General features: G+C 33.6%; 2 protein-coding genes and 1 long non-coding RNA gene across 13 annotated transcripts in view; all 3 read right to left on the reverse strand.

Annotated features, from left to right (window-relative positions):
• Positions 1-2055: 2055 nt before the first annotated feature.
• LOC138322524 (uncharacterized) lies at positions 2056-6560 on the reverse strand. The gene is made up of 5 exons (XM_069266546.1): positions 6292-6560; positions 5829-5925; positions 4527-4650; positions 2952-3253; positions 2056-2169 (listed from the first exon to the last, which is right to left on the reverse strand). The coding sequence occupies exons 1-4, from the start codon at positions 6369-6371 to the stop codon at positions 2952-2954; spliced, it is 603 nt and encodes a 200-aa protein (XP_069122647.1). The 5' UTR covers positions 6372-6560; the 3' UTR covers positions 2056-2169.
• Positions 6561-12138: 5578 nt separating this feature from the next.
• Positions 12139-17543, reverse strand: LOC138321781 (uncharacterized). Its single transcript, XR_011208358.1, has 2 exons — positions 17496-17543; positions 12139-17030 (listed from the first exon to the last, which is right to left on the reverse strand). It is a non-coding gene; the product is annotated as an uncharacterized lncRNA (long non-coding RNA).
• A 1934-nt stretch (positions 17544-19477) lies between these two features.
• Positions 19478-20936, reverse strand: part of LOC138321779 (extended synaptotagmin-2-like) — a 37250-nt gene continuing 35791 nt past the window's right edge. For all 11 annotated transcript variants that reach the window (XM_069265737.1, XM_069265733.1, XM_069265731.1 and 8 more), the window contains 2 exons: positions 19949-20047; positions 19478-19727 (listed from right to left, as the gene is read on the reverse strand). In XM_069265737.1, coding sequence (XP_069121838.1) covers positions 19493-19727; positions 19949-20047 — 334 coding nt within the window. In that variant the 3' untranslated portion in view covers positions 19478-19492. The remainder of the gene's footprint in view (positions 19728-19948; positions 20048-20936) is intronic.

A 20936-nucleotide genomic window follows, 5' to 3' on the forward strand; every position in this document is an offset into this window, starting at 1 on the left:
CGATACAAATTGGAATTACTATCTAAGGCTTATAGACCTCAGGGTTAAAAGTAAACCAATCAGAGTTTCTTCTGTGTACATTATAGTAATGTTTAAAATGATTATTCATAAGGCTGCCCTCATGTAAGCATGGTTTCACTATACATACATAACTGTGCAACACAAGAGTCAAGAGTGTAGGACAAAAACTCATTTTTAATGAATATAAGACTTAAATGCTTTCTTTATTTTGAAATTGTTTAATTTATGTAGGAATTTTAATTAAGAAGAATGTCAAACAAAACATATACATTAGTTGAATATTCTTGAAATAATTGATATCAAAGTCGGTCACCCGACCACCAGACATTAGACTGCTGATAGATATGCAAAGCCTTCAATTAAGCTTAATTTTCCAGGACATACAGTATCTGTTTTCTGGGGAATGGGACATCTGCCTAACAGCTTGATGTTTTTATATGGATTGGTCAAATATTCATCATTAAGAATTAATTATTTTTTTCACAAAACCAGAGTGGTGTATCAAATGTCATATAATCAACAGGACTTGATGGCAGTACTGAATTCATCAAATTCATTTCATTCTATTTGCAGTACTTTGAGTACTTTGATTTTATTAAGCTGAATGAATAATTACAACAACAACAAAAAATGAATTACATGTATAACAATAAATTTAATTAAAAAATATTTATTTATATATATCACATCAAGGACCATTCGGTAACAGCAGCATAAGTCACATACGCAGTATTGTTGTATTGCGTTGCAAAACATTAAATGTTTAGTTAAGTTATAACTATGAGTTTAATAGCACGTGTTTGTAATTTAAAGATAGGCGTTTCTGGCATATTGCTAAAATCTGTTTTGAAACATGTTCCGCAATGAGAACAGAGATTTAGCCCAACTAACTCTACCAAAATCTCCGTCCCATTTATCGTATTTTTCATCGTTATCACTGCAATAAGTGTTCATTGCATTTGAGACATAAGGCACGAATGATTCGTAAGGTTAAAATACAACACTTTGTGTTAAAGCATTGTCGGTGATGAGTCTGGAGCTACATCTAACTAGACATATCAACTTCATAAATACCAAGCATATAGAAAAGGTGATTATTGTTAATTAACTAAAACCGTATATAGGTCCGACACAAAAAAAAGTGTACAGTTAATGTTCCATATTGAAAATAGCGACAATCAACTAAAAATAGTAAAGACCTAGTATTACAGCATTATAATTAATAACCTTCTCGTATTAGTTTCAATTCATTCAAACCGCATGTCTCGTGTGTCTATATCGCTAAATATCACGCCAAACACCAATAGATCCAAATGTTCTACCACCATGTAATGGGAATGACATTAAAATGGTCTGGAAATATTTTCCCATACGTGTTGCAATTACAACGAATCAATTGAATGGTAGCATTTTATGAAGTGCTATGATTGACTGTATGGTATCATAGCTTGCATTACGATACTACATATGTATATAAAGTACAAGGAAAGAGATACCGGTATACACATGTAAAATATTTTCTGGTGAATTCGAGCATATTTCACGTAAAAATTCAGGTCAAAACTTCAAAACAGGATGAAATTGACCTTCATTTGACATAACGTTTTCTAATTTGACATATAGTTATCTTCCTGTCTGATCGGCCTCATTGCCAGGTCCATATTTAAGGTCAATTCCTGGAAAAGACTTTTGCAGCTCAGATACCTAAAGCCAGTGTAAGGAATACACAGTAGCCAATGGATGAAACAGTCTGTCAAGGTATGAAGTGTATATTACAGGACAAGTCTTTTGAGTTTCCATTTTTTGTAAACTAAATCGTGAAATGACTACATGACATATATATTCCGTCTTGGCATATAGCATGTTCCCTTGAAGTTAAGTATTGATTGATATATCCATGGTTAGTTTGTATAACGTTATGCTAACAAGCACATGACGTAACAAATTAATACCTTTCCTAAAAAGCAATATGAAAATACAGAGTAATTTAGTAGTAACCGGCTAGGAAAAACACAAATTAAGCGGGTAATTTAAGTGACATTTTATTTCATTGGGTAAAAATAATGACAACAAGAAGTATTTAAAGATATAATGAATCATCAAAATAAGGAAAGAGTGCATTCTTTGCGATAGATAGGGAAGGTGAACCTGAAGTCAAAATAACAGTTGGTAAATATCTTACAGATATACACACTTTATACAAGACTTTTTTTATCTTTTAATTATTTTAAATAACGAAAATGGAAGAAGAAACATTTACCAAAACCCTGTCTAAAATTCTCGTAACATGGTGACTAATTAGATGTTAAACTTGAACTGAACTAATTACCCGATCATCAATATTTTAAGTACTGAAATGATCGCAGTGGAAATAGCATTTAACATTAGGATATATATTGTCGTCGTAAGACTACCGACAGTTAAAGGGAATAACTCTGATTTGGTTAGATGTTCTACATTGTCGCTGGTTTGGTCAGTTTCGAAACAAAATAGCAAAACATGCAAGGGAAATAGGCAAAATTGAGCGATCAGTGAACCAGCCCAAGCTTTCTTCAAATTAATATCAACGAATGGTAAGAAAAAACAAAGAAACCCCAACAAAACATGTTGTCTTTAAATCTGTCTTTAATTAGGGAGTCAAGTTATGTACATTTTAATTAAAAAATCGTTGCATTCGTGGTGTTTGCACAGCGAACATTTCATTTATTAGTACATCATCTGACAGAATATTGACTTCTGATTTGCTACACATATAGGAACTATTTGCATTGATGCCTACTGCCCCGAGCACTATCGAAATGATGCGACGTTGGGCGTGATTCTAATAATTATGACGTCACTATTGCAACGTTGTGATGAACAAGATGTCATAGATGGTTGACAGATATGGTGCAAGGAAAATGAAACAAATATAATCATAGGATACCTACCTAGCTATTTCTTGGGAGAGGGTAAAATTTATTGATATGATTCTGGATGCATACAGGAAATAATTCCATGTGTTTTTCCTCGAATTGATTCTGGCAGAGTCTTCTCTCAAAGTACTGGTCATCCTGAGCTAGTTCCGTGGTCAACAGTGTAGACACTTCCAGTCCACAGTTGAAGACCATCATGGCGATGGAGCGTTCGGCAAGGATCCCAATTTTACGGTTATGTTGGTTCAGTTGGTTCAGAGTGGACTTTCTCAGGACCTGGCATGGAGCTGTCCGGCAGTGTGGACAACGCCGAGGGCCTGAACGTGGAAACACACACAATAAAATACAACAATAAGAGATTCATAAGGGGTAGGACGAAAATGCAATTGTCTCTAAAAAACGAACACTGCAACTTCCGGTCTCAACTTTTGAATCTTTAAGGGTTATGATATGCTAATTATTTTTAATCATGCACTTATATACAAAGGGTGGTATTTTTTAATTCTTTTACCTTAATATTGAGAAAATATTGATATCATCTTAGAGATCTTCGTTTTTAGAACGAATGGATAACACGTAATATTTCGCAAAAATATATCTCATGGAGTTCAGATGTCACCTCACTTGTGACTTCAAAAACGGCAAGAAACACAGAAGACGTGGAAGCCGAAATTGAGCCTAAAATTAAGCATAAAACGTCTGGATTGTTAAAGGAAAACTGAAAAGTTATTGAAATATAGTGAATTTTGGTTGTCTTTTCGTATAATTAACATGGACTATTTTTGATTACATTGACTTTGACTGTTCAGATTAAATGGTTGAAGCGGGAAACTAAAAAGTTCACTTAAATTTTAACTATGTTTTAATGTGAAATAGGGAAAAACTTGTAAATAAAACAATTAAAGGATTGTTAAATGTCAGTATTTACCTTTCCGTTTTTTCTTTGCTATATAAACTTACCAACTGGGAAATCGTTTACACTTGTATAAACGCAGACGGTTGTCGCGCAAGAATGCATACACCGAAACACTGACTTCCGCAAGTAGTGTCAATGCGCATGAGATTTGGTCTATATTCTTTCTGTATTTTTGACTCTTCAATCAAACTATTTGAATGTAATGAGTATCTTTATTTATATTTCAGAAAATAAAATATCCAAAATTGCATCGATGGAATGAAAAAGATAGTGTTATTGTGGAACTATATTTTGTGTATTTGCTTAACTTGACAGCATTTCCCGCCAAACTGGAGTCAGCTGTTCCGGGGTTCCATCGAATGATCGGCTATTACATTAATCGTATACCGTTGAAAAAACGAACTTTTATTTTATCAGAACATTGAATTCTGGATAACATGTACATTCAGGGCGATGTTTTTTTTTAAATTCTGTATTTACACATTACAAAGTTATTTGCACTTGAGGGAATTATTGATTGTGATGTAAATGTGTTTGCTGACGTAACGTCATGCTTTTGGACGCGAGATTTGCTCACAAATTAATGACGTTACAATCGATACCTATCCGCATGGACAGATATCTATGTAATATGCGAAGACAGCATATGACATATCGAACTTAATGGCACTCACCTATAATCCACTGACGAGCTTTGGACAGAGATCCCATGATATAACGACAAGTCGGTCGTATGTATGGAATCAGTAGGATTATACAGATGAGAAACCCGTAGGCTAACAGACAGACAACACATCTCTGAAAACGAAAAATTATACATTAAATGCTTACTCTTGCAAAGTAAAACTCATTACATGCTAATCTAGATAGTCCGAATACGTCAGTTTTGAGATACTAAAACGACGTTGGTAAAGTACAATTTACACTCGATTAGTCCAACCTTCCGGTGATAATATTTATGATGTCATATTTTTGACGTGATTTTGTGACGTGTCGATCAAACTCGGCCCAAATTGTTTAACATCTCGAAACCACCGTATTGTTCTAACCATCTGATCTGCTAAAACATTACTTTATGACGGTAAACACGGGTACGTAAAACATAAGTTTCAGTCAATCCACGGTTCCTTGGTTTTGTTTCCACACACACAAAAAAGCGAGCGCCTGCACTTACATTTAGGCTTATAGCAAGAGCCAGTATGTTTGACACCTTAATGTGCTGGCGAACACTGTTTCGTGTTGAATATTAATACACCATCTAACAACTCCCTGTTCGGGGTCACCTCAGCATGACCCTTGACCTACTTAACCGTTTTTACTTCCGGGAGAATCAGCCACGCCGTTAATTTCGTAGGCGACACGCTGATTGGCAAACAGTAGGGGTCATGTTGAGGTGACCCGGAACGGAGAGTTTTTAGATCTTGTATTAGAGCTTATCATAGAGTATCGTAGTGGAGTGGAATTACAAGTCTAATTTTAATTAGATTTTGTTGAATATGTACATCTACGTATTGTTTATTACGCAATATGTGTAGATGAGTGCAAACCCGACAGGAATTAATTTTCGAATAGCGCTTCTAAATAGCAAAAATCGATGATAGGTTAAATAACTTCTAGAGCAGTTTTATTATATATTCTATTTTATATATTTTATTATATTTTATTGCATTTATTTATTTAATCATTTATTTTGGGAATTTTTTGGCGAGGGTTTCTTTGTTTGGACATCTACACAAGATTTTTGGATATATATGTCTTGATTCCTCCGATACTCCATAAGAGCATTTTGGAATTCAGAATAAATTGTACATCTTTCAATATGGGACATTTCTTTTACTTGCTTTTGTTACCAGTGTAGTTTTAGGCCCGTTTTATTTGTTACGTTCGGATGGGCGAATCCGCGTAATTTATATTGTCTTTCACTCTGGATGAAATTCTCTTATCTACTTGAAAACCTTATATTTATTTGTACTTACCTTTACTATCTCCGGTCGAGTGAGACACACTTTTGGTACTTCCGTTCCGGTGATGTAATGATTTAACTTGGAGAGAAACCCCGGCTCCGGTTCCACACTAAAACCATATATATGGTCAATTAAAACATGGCGCATTTCGATATATCTGATGTCTAATGAACTTTCTCTTTTTCAAAAATGTTTCTATTTTTTTTATTTATATATCTTCCTCTGAAACATACATATCAGAGCTGGTTCCAATAAAATAAAGCTTAGTGCACAAAGAGGACAAAACAAAAATCCAAAATATTTTATCATTTTTGCAATAAAAGAAGCAGACGGTTGACAAAGACCGCACACGGGAGGTGCTGTACCTAGTCCAAACCCAAAATATATGAACTATTTATAATTTCACAAATACAATGTATTCATAATAAAAGGTTTAACAAAATTCTAAACGAAGAACTTCTTTGTAAGAACTTACCAAGTAAGAGTTCTATATGCGCTGGCTCCATTATCAAAAAATATCACCACTCCGGCGTAAACAAGCGCATCAAAATTCATTACCGCAGGTTACCAAGCCAACTCCACATGACCGTGTATGCAACCATTTTGAAAAACGGTGGATGAAGACCAATTTGTAACACCGTGATACAAAATCACGCTGGATTCCACACTTGAAAGGGGAAACCTTCCGTCCCCGGCGCCTGGTTGACAGTAAAGCAGCTTAGTAACGACAAAAGGAGTTACGTTATAATAGGATTTACGTCACAATATACCAAATTGTTACGTCACGTTATTGTCTCGTGGTCACGTGGCGTTTGTAACAGTCGTAAAATAAAATGTGACGTTCTCAGTAAGTAGACATGGGAATATGATAGATATTCACTAAGACACAATCGAAAACCAGTTCCAGACAATATGCCCCGCCTCTGTATAAAGTTTGGACGAGATGTGACGTACAGTAGTAACGTTATGCCCCCCTTACCCATTTCCACGACAAAATATAAATAAATATGTTGATTTAGAATAATTTTAGATATTGGCTTGTACAATTTGGTTAGAAGTAGAGGTGTATACCAGAGTAGTTCCCTTTGGCCTCTATCATTTATATTTAAACTTGAAACATGGGGATGTTCTATACAAAATTTACGATCAGACACCTGGATTCATTATCGTTGACAAAAGAGAATAAAACGTCTTTTAAAGGCCCACTACCTTTCCGGAAGAAAACATAAAGGTTTCTTAAAAACATTAATAACATCAGAAAATATATACCAATGGCCTAAGATGAGGTTACAACACCAAACATATGCAAGATTTCCTGCGTAATTTTTGATAACAGTGGAGAGTTGCTTCGCTGTTTTGCCGTCTGGCGCAGTGATAGTCAACTACCGTGCGGTATTTAGGACGACGGCGGGAAACATAAGACGACCCGCGTTATGAAAATTAACATTTTATTTATTTTAACCAAATTGTTGAGAATGTGATGACATGTGTAGTATTAACGACTATACAAAAATATCGATCTCGTTTTGCTTTCCCATTTTAAAAATTAAAAGCCGTTTCGGAAAGGTAGTGGGCCTTAAATATCCATATTGGCAATAAAAATATTACTGAACATAATTTTTTCCATTTCATTCATAGTTTTAAACAAAAAGCCGTATACTTCAAACAAAGATCAAAACAGTGCATATTGACAAAAGAGAATAAAACGTCTTTTAATATCCATATATCTGAGATTAGTTTTAAGGTGTATTTTGATGATGCTAAAGCGTTCTTAACGTGGTCATTTTTTTCGTTTTAAGTTACCTGCGTTTAGAAATGATAATTGTGCATGCTCGATCTGAACATGCCGGCTTCACACTATCGGCACATTGTTGTGTAACTCAAAATAATAAAGAATTAATTGTTTTGCTCAGACATATAAACAAATTATTCTTTTTAGAGACATTTTTTGAAATACAAATGAAGTATAATCATTTGATGGACAGTTTTAATCTTCTTCGTGTGTATTGAACTTTTATTATTAAAGGTTTGAACACTATGGGCTTGAACGTTTTAGGAATAGAAGTACGAAAATGCGCAGGTTGACCTTGGGCAATATATTTAATGGGTACTACTGGGTAGTATTGTATCAAGCCCCTGTGATATATTGGGTATAGTTGGGGAGTATTGGGTAGTATTGGGTATAATTGAGTTGTATTGGGTATAATTGGGTAGTATTGGGTAGAATTGTTATAAATCGGTAGTATATGGTATAATTGGGTAGAATTGGATATAAATGGGTAGGATTGGGCAATTAGTCGTGCCGCTGTATAGACCTAATGGTAGTTCACTGTTGATACCACAGGGACTTGATAAATCGAAGACCTGGATCACATACAATGCGGATCCCATGCACATTTTTTGTAAAACTATTTAAAAACATCCTGAATATACTACAGTCACATACATTTGAGTAAGACTAACGCCTATGTTTATATAAATACGCGTATAGTCTAGTGCAATATTAAAATGCATCTATGAAATGTCAAACATTCTAAGCGATTCCTTTCGTTTTCATAAATACAAACAAATCTGAAATCGAATTAAACCATGACATGATGTGCACTTTGTATGCAATGCTATTAGATGTTGATAATGTAATCTTACCTGTATTCTTTTTAAAGCAGTGATCTCCATATTCGAGTCAGTATTAATTCGTTGCCCAGTTTTTCGACAGAATCATATTTCTTCACTGTAATGTTGGCTGGAAGTGGATATTCTCCTAAAGTTTCTAGTCTTGTCCTACCTACACTTGTACAAAATTTACAAGCGTAATTGCTATCCATACAGTCAATTTTACACAAGTCGCTTGATGGTCGGAGATGGTCTATTGTGTCCGCTCAGGTAGAACGTACACGTGCACGTGTCAGACACAGGGATCTTATAATTAGTTACAGTTATATCAATATAGACTAACCAGAATGCCCACAGAACATTTATATAGACATTCTGGTGTCAAAATAAACTGAAATATCGATTTTTTTTACCTATTTTTTTGTTATATTGACCCATAAAACGACTTAAATGGTCTCTGGGTCATACTGATATAAACTGTAACTAATTCTCAGGTCCCTGTGGTGTCAGCTAGGAAAAATAAAGTCGAAGTGTGTATCGCACGTGCGCTTTATTCTGGTCGGCCTGTCTATTACATACATCAGGTCGACTGAATTACCATATATGGAACAGACGAAATTCCTGTGCGAGTTATTCCCCCTGTAGTCATGCACGTGATTAGTGTGATTTATGAATGGGATTCGTTTACTACGCATAGCAACGCGTAGTGTTTTCAGGGGGCACTGTCTTTTATTTCCCCTGCGAACCACAGTTTTGATGATTTATTTTTTAAATGAAATCCATCGTGTGTATTAATAAATCATAAACATTTTTACCGCACGCCGATTTCGGGAAATGCAATAGTGATTTTAAATTAACATATATCTATAATACAGCTAACAAAACAATCAATAGGTGTTTAATTATTCAATTTTAACCGTGAATAAACATCATTAATCTATTATACTTCACGTATCTGTTCGACTACTACATGTTCTTAATGTACATTATATCGAAATGCCCAAATATTTACGTAATATACATAATACATAACAAAATCTCTCAAATTATTTAAAATTTCTCTCTAACATTAGGTCTTCTTTTCTTCCATTTTTTACGTTTCACATCACATATTTTATATCGCACGAGAAAGTTATTAAATATCTTTTTATAAAACCACATTCTACCATGTGACGTTCTGAATACACAAAGAATTGCAGTAATTTATATACAGTGTATATGCTTATGTGTACATGAAAATATGTCGTCAAAAGATGAATATAGATCTAGAGCGCATCTTAGATCTATCTGTTCTATTACTATTGTGTTATGCACAAGTCGTACACGACGTAAGGATGTTCCCGGTAGTCGAGCCCTCTTCATAAGCCTCTTCATCTATGAATAGGGTATTTTAGAGAGTAATAAATTCTGCTCATTGGAACCTTATTGCGCATAGTCTTATATACACACCTATATACACAGAACCCTGAAGTAGACCCTACTACAACTACATGAAACAGTCGACCGGATCCGTAAAGTGTCGTAGATAAATTTAAATCTATATTTAATGAATATATATTTTTTTTATAATTTCATATCTTGTAAGTATATAGGTTATGTACATGTAGAGATAATGATAACCAGAAGTGCATTTTGTTTTATTAGTAATATAGTTTAAAAAAAAATCTTTTCAAAATCGTACTGAAACCATCTGAAAATTAGTGTAAAATTTGTAACGTATGATCAAAGTTTTTCTCTTGTATTATTTAATATTGAATCTAAAAACCCTTAAGCACATACAAAGGTACATCTGCCTCTCTAATATATGTTTCTGATTATCACAAACTCTTAATACAAATACATTTTCCAAAACGTCATATTTCTGGAAAAAATGAAACAAAATACCATCAAAGTAAACGAACAGCAAATCCGAAGTAATTTGTGACAAATAAATTTTGTTATGTATTTTGTATATTACTTCAACATTTGTTTATGGAGTTTGTTTGTAGTTAAAATGAAAGGTCTGATAACGTACTGATTGTTTGCATTAGCTGTAACATAAAACAGTAGATTTAAATCATTATTGTTCAAAAACGCCGAATTTCCCGAAATTTCCCGTGCGGTGAAAATGTTTATATTTTATTAAGACACACGATGAATTTCATTTAAAAATTAAATCATCAAAATTGTGGTTCGCAGGGGAAATTAAAGACAGTGCCCCCTGAAAATACTACGCGTTGCTATGCGTAGTAAACGAATTCCATTCATAAAATCACACTTTCCACTGACCAATATGCGTACAAATCACGTGCATGACTACAAGGGGAATAACTCGCACATTAATTTTGTCTGTTCCATATATGGTAATTCAGTCGACCTGTACATACAAATGTAGGTGATGCGAAAGTAATTCATTATGGCTAAGAAAGAGTAGTTGTCGGTGCCTGTTGTATCAGAAGAGTACATGTGAAGTTTCCTAAATGGTGGTTCTGGGGAGAATAGGAAGGAATTGAAACAGTGCATGTAAATCGGAGGCCTATTGACGATACAGAAATAATATCCTGTACCATGTCGGGAACGGAGTGAAGGCAGGGTGGAAAACTTTATTTGGTCACAGAAATTTGACGTTCTCTTGGTATTATAGAAACAAATCACATGCCATCCATACACTGTAATAGTGCAGGTGTATATGGTTACATGAATTATTGACGACGTCAAACACCATAAATTTTGACAAAAAGACATGTTCTTCGGAGGGCAATAACTCGGTACTGAACATTCTCGCGAGATCAAAACAGAATAACACAATAAAATATAATTTTCCAATCATGCCGTGTACACTTTAAGGAAGGCTCCTTACGGAAGCGTATTAGGCTCACGTACGAAAATATTTTTCAGGATAACGAAAATGTTTTATTTGGCGGCCGCCAGATACTTAAGTGGCGGCCGCCAGATACTTAAGTGGCGGCCGCCACTTAATTATCTGGCGGCCGCCAAATTATTTTCGTACGCGAGCCTAATACGTTTCCGTAGCTCCTTAACTTATGACTGTTTCATTAGTTTCTGCAATGCTTTTCTATGGAGAACTCTAAGTAAAGATTTTGATGAAAATGGGCTCTGATGCAACTTTGCTTAAGACCAACTTGCGGTTCAAGAGACATTTTTTCTAAGAAATGATGAAGATAAATAGCAAAGGCGGATTTAAAGGCCCACTACCTCTTTAAAACGGCTTTTTAATTTTTAAAATGTGAATGTAAAACGAGATCGATAATTTTGTAGAGTCACAAAAGTTCTTAACTTACCGTTATTACTACACGAATCATCACCTTCTGAACAATTTGATTAAAATAAATAAAATGTTTATTTTCATAACGCGGGTCGTCTTATGTTTCCCGCCGTCGTCCTAAAATACCACCCGTTAGTTGGCTATCACTGCGCCAGACGTAAAAACAGCGAAATTACTCCAATGTTATCGAATATATTTTGGAGAAAATCTTGCATATGTTTTGTGTTTTAACCTTATCTTAGGCCATCGCTATATAATTTCTGATGTTATTGATGTATTTTAAGAAACTTTTATGTTTTGCTCCAGAAAGGTACCAGGCATATAACACCAGAAACCTTCGATTGAAGTAACTCAGATAGATAAGATATCATAAATGAGTGAAAATAACTCTGTCGTGATGACATGGAATCATGAATGAACAACATAAAAAACAAACACAGGTAGTGATGTATATATATAAATTTATAGTGATGTCACAGATTATAGTGTCGCAGCAGCAGAAGGCAAAACAATCCTCAGGAACAATATCTATTATACAGGTAAAATATCACATATGGTATACAGTTATACTATAAGAAGAGGTACATTCAATATTTTTGAGAAAATAACATTTTTTGCATTACGATTTTCTATTTTCATGATAAACATATTTATTAAGGTACATTCAATGTATCTGAGAATATTTCTTTTGGGAAAACATTTATCATTTTAATAATAAACAAGTTTAAGAAGGTATATTCAATGCATATGAATAAAAAATCTCCTTAGAAAAACACTAAATTTTTTTTATGATAATCAAGTTTAATTTAAAATTAACATCATTGTTTTTTTTTGTTTTTGTCTGAAAAGTATGTATATACATTTTTTTTTCCAGGAGATAAGTTTTAATATGCTTTAAAAGTTCTTCAGCATTTACATTGATGAGTTATGAGTCACAGGTTAAATTTTGTGAGTATATGTACAGGTGTAACAAGAAAAAAAAGCATTGATCTTAAATTGCACAAACCATGAAGAATATTGCCAGACTATTTAGCACAAATACTGTCTGACAAAATTATTGATATACTCTTGAATAAAATATACCCAACGTGTGCAAGATAAATCCCTACTACAATAACATAACTGTGAGATTTCTTATATTGTTCAATTAATTACAAATAAACAAAGGTTAGGACGTACAGGAAAATAACATTATGTGCTTGTGCTTATATGATAGTATTTGTGCTTATATGATAGTATGGATATTGCAAAAAAGATTAATTACAATATGGTAAGCCTGGTCCAGATGAACATCTATCTGTTTACAAACGTAACTTAGCATTTAGTAAAGTACTTAAGTATGTAAAAGTGAACAGATCGTCAGAACCATTTGGACTCAAGTTAGCCATGTGACTTGTTCCAGAAAAAAAAAAAAAAAAAAAAACCCAAACACTTTTCACATCACACAGTAATACCAAGAATTTTTTTTTAACCATTTCACACAAAATTGCACTTATAATTATTCATTGAATGAAGTACAATTGAAATATATTCACTTTCGAAAAATTTCAATACAAGATGGGAAAGATTGAGGAAAAATTGTTCAAAAGGTGATTGGGTTTAAATACATGTTATTTTATATGCTTGATGTAAATATCATTGCTTTTTTCCAGCATAATTTTTTGAGTATTTCTATGAATGGCCAGTAGAATTTCATAAAATTGTATTAAACTAGCTTTACCTGAACTATTCTGAGCTTGATGTAAAAGTTTAAAATGTGATTAGCTAGCTCAATTAACTTTTGAACAATCAGACCTCGGGGTAAGTTTTTAAAGCATACAAGCCAGAAATGAACAATTTAAAACAGATGTTTAGGTCCCAAACATTACAATATCTCAGGTAGATGAATAACAGAGCAAAAAAACAACAGAAAAAAGTTATATAAAAACGTAACATAAAATAGAAATGTGAAAAAATAACAGCTGAAATCAAAGGTACAAAAATGTACAGGTAATTACATTGTTACAAGCAATATTTTGACATTCACCGAAGAGATGTTTAAACTCATCACCTATACAAAAAGAGGAACTCATCATTTTCGATATTCATCAAATCATTTAAAGTTGTTTATCTCGAAAAACAAGAGAGGAAACATGTACAATTGTCATTGTATTATTCAGAGCCCAAAAACCAATAGTTGTTCATATGTGTTCAATTTAAACAGCCAAGTCCCAAAAAAATATGTCTGTTTAGGGTTAATTTTTTTTTTAAATTTAAAAAAAAAATAGGGTCAGTTGGTCGAAGAATTTTTTTTTTAGTGTCTTTTGCTTTAAAATAATGGCCAGAACAGGAGTCCTGAGATCGAAATCCGACTTTTATTTATTTTTTTCGTAGAAAAGTGGGAAAAAAAATTTAGGGTCGGGGGGTAAAAAAATTTAGGGTCGGTCGGGTAACCCTAAACAGACATTTTTTTTTTGGCCTAATTAACCACAACCAAGCTAGTTAACAAGATTTTTAGCAAGATAGTTCAAAGATGTGTCTACCATTTGTACAGCCATATTTTTGGCCAACTGAGCTGGAAATATCATTGAAGCTAGGAGCATGTATCAGGAGAAAAGGACTTAACCACAAGTATTTAATTCATTCACCCCTAAAAATTCATAATAAATTCTAGTATTTGAATAAGAAGGGTTCAAATGTGTCTTTAGGGGTGAATGAATGTCACTACTTTCAAGTTATATTACCTAGTGAGTATTTAGACCGTTATTATGATTAAATATGTTACCAGTATCAGTGTACAGAAGGCTATTCCGTCTTTGCATATTACAGAGTTAGCTCCCTTTCGGGTAGGTATCGATTATTACGTCATTATTTTATGAGTGCAATTTACGTCGTTTTCTCAGAAATGTATGACGTTACGCTCCCAAATACATGAAGTCACAATCAATACCTACCTGAAGTGCAGATAACTCTGTAATATGCAAATTCGGAATATATGGAAGCTCATTTCAATAAATCTATAATTTCGATTTTTTTTTCGAAATTTAAATAGCACTTTAGTGTAGTAACAAAAGAATAACATATCCAATAGATGAACTAAAGCAGCAAGCTTATAAATATTCTATCACAAAATGTACCTTTTATAGATCAAACTACCATGTTGAAGGAATCTTCAGACATATATTAATTATCAACTTAAAAGATTTTTAACACATGAAATATTTCAATATGTTTGAAAAATAATGCCATTCCATTTACGTTCGTTGATGTCAAATGAAAAATAATGCAGCTTAATACATTTTTCATTTTCAGATTTCAGATTTCTCCACATAGCATGTAAGCATAGTTGTAGTAAGTCTTGATATGTGTTAAATGTTATTAATCAAAAACTCAATTTTCTACGCAAAAAGGCATTAAAATTTTTCTATCACAATTACCACCAATAGGTGCCAAGGCCATTGCTAAAACATATTCCATCTTCTCAATAAAAAACTTTTAAACATAGATGATAAAGTATATTGTTCATCCTCAAACAAAGCTATACTACTTGTAAAAAGTAGACAATATTTTTTGTTACTTTTATTTTTCACCCTCTATTAAAGCTATCGCTATCTTATGTTTGTAAATTTTAGTTTATTTTTCACCCTCAAACAAAGCTGTACTACTTGTAAACTGTGGACAAGATTTTTTTATTTTTATTTTTTCACCCTCTATCAAAGCTATTACTATACATTGTACTTGTAAATTGTAATCTGCTGTTTGCCCTCTAACAAAAAGCTGTACATTTCAGTTGTTCCTCCCAGCACTTAAGTTAGGCACGCAGGGCCAATGTGTAAATAGAAAGAATAATATATATAATTATATATAATGAAGAATCCCTTTCTAAGCTGCAGGATCTATATATTAGCCAGTGTTAACTATCTCGAGCAAGCACCTGCAAATAATCATGGACATATTGTATATCATTATGCTAAATAAATCTTATGTTACATGATATTTCTAATCATTAACAGTATATGAAATAAATGTATTATATTTATCATGTTATAATATACAATTTAGTTTCTGATATGTTTTGTGGACCATCAGTTGTTATCATAGCAAATATCCATAAAGATGTTGCAAATGTGTTAATGTTTAAGATGGTTATAACAATATTTGAAAAAAATTTTGTCAAACTTTGTAATTATGAAACTTTGTTAAAAATGCTCCACTGCCGACAGAGCATAAATGATATTCATCATTTGAACAATAATTGGTGTTTAAGTGTGTATATATATGTCCAATTAACACAGAAAATAATATAAAATAATTTATTTTGCCTTTGGTGCATGCACAATCAGTACTTCATTCCATATTGGATATAGTACCACAGATTTTTTTCGGGATACAATTAATTATTTTTCATACTTTTAATTTGAAGTAAAATTAGAAGCTCAAACTTTTCAATGATGGTAATGGTGTAAAGTAAGTATTTTTTTGTAACCGAAGAAAAATACTAAATCATATGCTCCTTTTTTAGATAGTGAAAAAACACCATTTGTCAGCGGTGGAGCATCTTTAATCATCAGTATATAAAATGGTATTAAATTGGAGACATTCTTTGCTGTGATAAGACAATTGCGGTCCTTTTTTAAATCAATGAGGAACATTGTCCATAAAATCACATTTAATTCGACTCTTTTTATATCATCAAGGATGCTAGATAAATTCTTCTGCTTTAAAAAATATATATCAACATGCAGTGCATTTCATGCAGCTTTTTTACAATATCTCGGCTAAAATTAAACTAACGAAACAAACATACCGTAGTCTACAGATCTTGATCTTTTATAGATATCTTTAACTGTTCAGTGCCAAATTTTAAAGTTTACATGCTTTTAATATGCATAATGACACGATTTAGATAATGCGAAAGGATGAAATTACTTATTCTCCGAAAAATGATTTCATAAATTTCCTGTCTAACAATAATTGCCCATTTCAATTTGTATTTATTTTTCATCTCTAACAATATCACAAACTCAGAAATCTTAACAGTTTCTTCGATTATCTGTTGCATTTTTTACATGTACGAAAATAATTTTAATGGATGGATTCATATTTGCATAAATTGCTTGTAAAGTTATTGCTATTCGAAGTCAAAAACACAAGATATGACTTTTTTGTGAACAAAGTGAGAACAGTTCATTAATTAAAGGCAAGTCACATAAAACATTGAACATGACGAGAGTCTATATATATGTACGTAGATTCTTAGGCTTAGTTTCACACTAAATGGGCATCGGCTGAGATTTTACACATCGGTACAGAGTTGGTACGTTTTATCCTCGTAATCCTCTGGGCAGATGTCAAACCTGAAATGAGAAAAAAGATGATTATAGAACAATCATTTAATCAACAACCAGTTAGATAAATTGAGGATCTTACATGAGTGGCTATGTAATATGAAATTTATTCAACTTTGATAATTATATGGCACTAGCCCTAGTAATAGGCAAGTGACATATCAAATTAGTTTATGATATTAAACGATTTAATATATTATTATCCACCCAAGTTTATAATAATATATGAAAAACAATTGTCCTAGACTAATATAGACTATATTGTTTTCTCTGAAAAGTTTAATGTTTGGCTCACAAATACATGACATCACAATGACTACCTCCCTGTAAGGGCAGATAACTCTGTAATATCAAAATATAGAATAGAGGATTAACAGCTTTATTAACAGCTTTACATTACAGATTTACAGCTTTATGTTATAAAGACATCGCTCAGTGTTAAAACCCTGACGCTTCATCAGTAAAGGTATTTACCATTCCGTAACAGCTTTGGATCCATGTTGGCTAGATCGATCTCCAATTTTAGTAAAGATATTTACATTCCGTAACAGCTTTGGTTAGATCCATGTTGCGTCCGCTAGATCGATCCCGAAAAGTGTTGTTTTATTTTTCGGGTCGATCCGAAATCCAAGATGGCCGCCACAGCCGCCATCTTGAAAAACACATTTTGAACTTCTTCTCAAGTTCTACCAGTGGGATTTGGCTGAAACTTGCATGAAATGATCCTGACACGGTCCCGACAAAGTGTTGTTATTTTTCGGGTCGATCCGAAATCTAACATGGCCGCCACAGCCGCCATCTTGAAAACACATTTTGAACTTCTTCTCAAGTTCTACAGTGGGATTTGGCTGAAACTTGCATGAAATGATCCTGACATGGTCCCGACAAAAGTGTTGTTATTTTTTCGGGTCGATCCGAAATCCAAGATGGCCGCCACAGCCGCCATCTTGAAAACACATTTTGAACTTCTTCTCAAGTTCTACCAGTGGGATTTGGCTGAAACTTGCATGAAATGATCCTGACATGGTCCGACAAAGTGTTTGTTATTTTTCGGGTCGATCCGAAATCCAAGATGGCCGCCACAGCCGCCATCTTGAAAACACATTTTGAACTTCTTCTCAAGTTCTACCAGTGGGATTTGGCTTAAACTTGCATGAAATGATCCTGACACGGTTCCGACAAAGTGTTGTTATTTTTTGGGTCAATCTGAAATCCAAGATGGCCGCCACAGCCGCTATCTTGAAAACACATTTTGAACTTCTTCTCAAGTTCTACCGGTGGGATTTGGCTGAAACTTGCATGAAATGATCCTGACACGGTCCCAACAAAGTGTTGTTATTTTTCGGGTCAATCCGAAATCCAAGATGGCCGCCACAGCCGTCATCTTGAAAACACATTTTGAACTTCTTCTCAAGTTCTACCAGTGGGATTTGGCTGAAACTTTGCATGAAATGATCCTGACACGTCCCGACAAAGTGTTGTTATTTTTCGGGTCGATCTGAAATCCACACATGGCCGCCACAAGCCGCCATCTTGAAACAACACATTTTGAACTTCTTCTCAAGTTCTACCAGTGGGATTTTGGCTGAAACTTGCATGAAATGATCCTGACATGGTCCCGACAAAGTGTTGTTATTTTTTCGGGTCGATCCGAAATCCAAGATGGCCGCCACAGCCGCCATCTTGAAAACACATTTTGAACTTCTTCTCAAGTTCTACTACCAGTGGGATTTGGCTGAAACTTGCATGAAATGATCCTGACACGGTCCGACAAAGTGTTATGTAATTTCCCTATATTTCAGGCCCTTGGGCTCTTGTTTATTTTTCGGGTCGATCTCCGAAATCCAAGATGGCCGCCACAGCCGCTTGAAATCTTGAAAACACATTTTGAACTACTTCTTCTCAGGTTACAAAAGTTACTTACTTTACACTATTACCCCCATATATTCTAATTTACTTCAAGATAAAAATATAAAAAATAATTAATTGCCCCCCCCCCCCCTACAAATTTTTTTTGTGGCACTATATGTCCTATATGGAATGCAGTACTGATTGTGCATGCACCAAAAGCAAAATAAATTATTTTACTTATTTTTGTGTTAATTAGACAAATATATATACACACAATTAAACACCAATTATTGTTCAAATGGTGAATATTGTGTATGCTCTGTCGGCGGTGGAGCATCTTTAAATTAAGGAAACTCACTTATTGGTTATAGATAAAATATTCCATAAGAGAAGAAATATTCCTTTAATTTCATCATCTATTCTCATATGGTTCTATTGTGCTGGTATTTGAAAAAATTTTTTTGCTCCTGTGAAAAATATGAAATTCAAAAGAAAATAGATAAAGGTTGATTTAATAACAGTAATTATTGCTATTTGTGCATACAGCTTCCATAATGGACTTGGATTTCATAATCTTGGATAGAGTGAAACCTGCCTTAACTGACCAACTTCAACACAATTCAACCTGTATATAAAGACCACCTGGACATAAAGACCATTACTCTCTCCCTTGTGTAGTCTTTATTGACAGGTTTGACTGTATATAAAGGTAGTTTTTGTACGTACGATTCATCGAAGACTGGGTTGAGGTTGTTTTTAACTATCTTGGTCTTGTGTTTTGTGGACTTGTCCGGAAGCAAGTACATCTTCACATAGGGATCTGCTAAGTTGTCATCATCACATGCAATCAAGTTCCTACAAAAAAAGCAAAATGGAAATGGCAGATAAAAAAAATCCTTTCTGAATAAAGTATTATGTATATAAAAAATATAACTAAACAACGTTCCTCAGTACTTTCACTATATCTTGATGGCTTTTCAGGAACATAAATGTAATCTGTATAGAGACATCAAAATTAGATCACCGTGAATCATGGACACAATACATTTGAAGGGAGGTAACTCTGGCATACTTACACACACTTGTGGATGACCACAACCAGCTGTTTTCTCTGCGGACTGAATCTGAAGGTCAGATTTATTCTACCATGCTTATGGACTCCTCTGGGGTCAAGTCTGCAAAAATCAACAAAACCAAAATCTCAGGCAAATACTTCATATCTAATTATAGAGTCTGTATCTACAGGTATGGCATGATCAGTTGAACGTCCAATGTCTTCCATGGAAATGAATATAACAGGACCTGGAGGTTGAGCTCTGATAGCCAGTATATCTAGAGAAGTACTACTGGTCTGTAGTCAGTGTCTTTCAACTGGCACGTCTGTAACAACACAATTGTCAATAAATGCCCGACACTAGAGAATAATGTAAATACCACTGATGAAGCAAACATCTAAAATCTGTTAAAATCAACCAAAATCAATTTGAATTCAATATGCATTGACAAATATTTAGGTATATCTTTCCAGAGTAATTTTTTTTACCACATATGTACAATTTACTTAAAATACTAACATAATAAATATGTTTAAATGTGGACATAAATTTTCCAAAAATGTCTCAAAAATGATATTTACAGAAATATTTTGAGGTAACTAAGATTTCTTATATTATTTGTTTAATTATTCCTTTAAATTTATTTTTGTGTCAACAAATGTAATGAACCTATAGTAGATTCATTGCCATAGAGAACAATGAAAAAGAAGCACAACACTGATACAGAACAATATCAGCTGACAATGTCTAACAATTAAGGTCAAACGTTCATGTGACCTAGAGGAGGAACATCTGTCCAATATTTAATTGATATATTTTTGGGGTCTACTGTAAAATCATTGATTTTCGTGGGGGTTTCAATGTTCATGGATTTATTTTTTTTGTAGCGGGATTGGACTGGGTCGATCATCGGTGACCAGGTAGCTCAGTCGGTAGAGCACTCGGCTAGTGTTTGGAGAGTCCTGGGTTCGAATTCCGGTCTGGCCGCTACATTTTCTCCTCTCCTGTT

This window comes from Argopecten irradians, chromosome 4 (genome assembly GCF_041381155.1).
Source record: "Argopecten irradians isolate NY chromosome 4, Ai_NY, whole genome shotgun sequence".
Classification (NCBI taxonomy): Eukaryota; Metazoa; Mollusca; class Bivalvia; order Pectinida; family Pectinidae; genus Argopecten; species Argopecten irradians.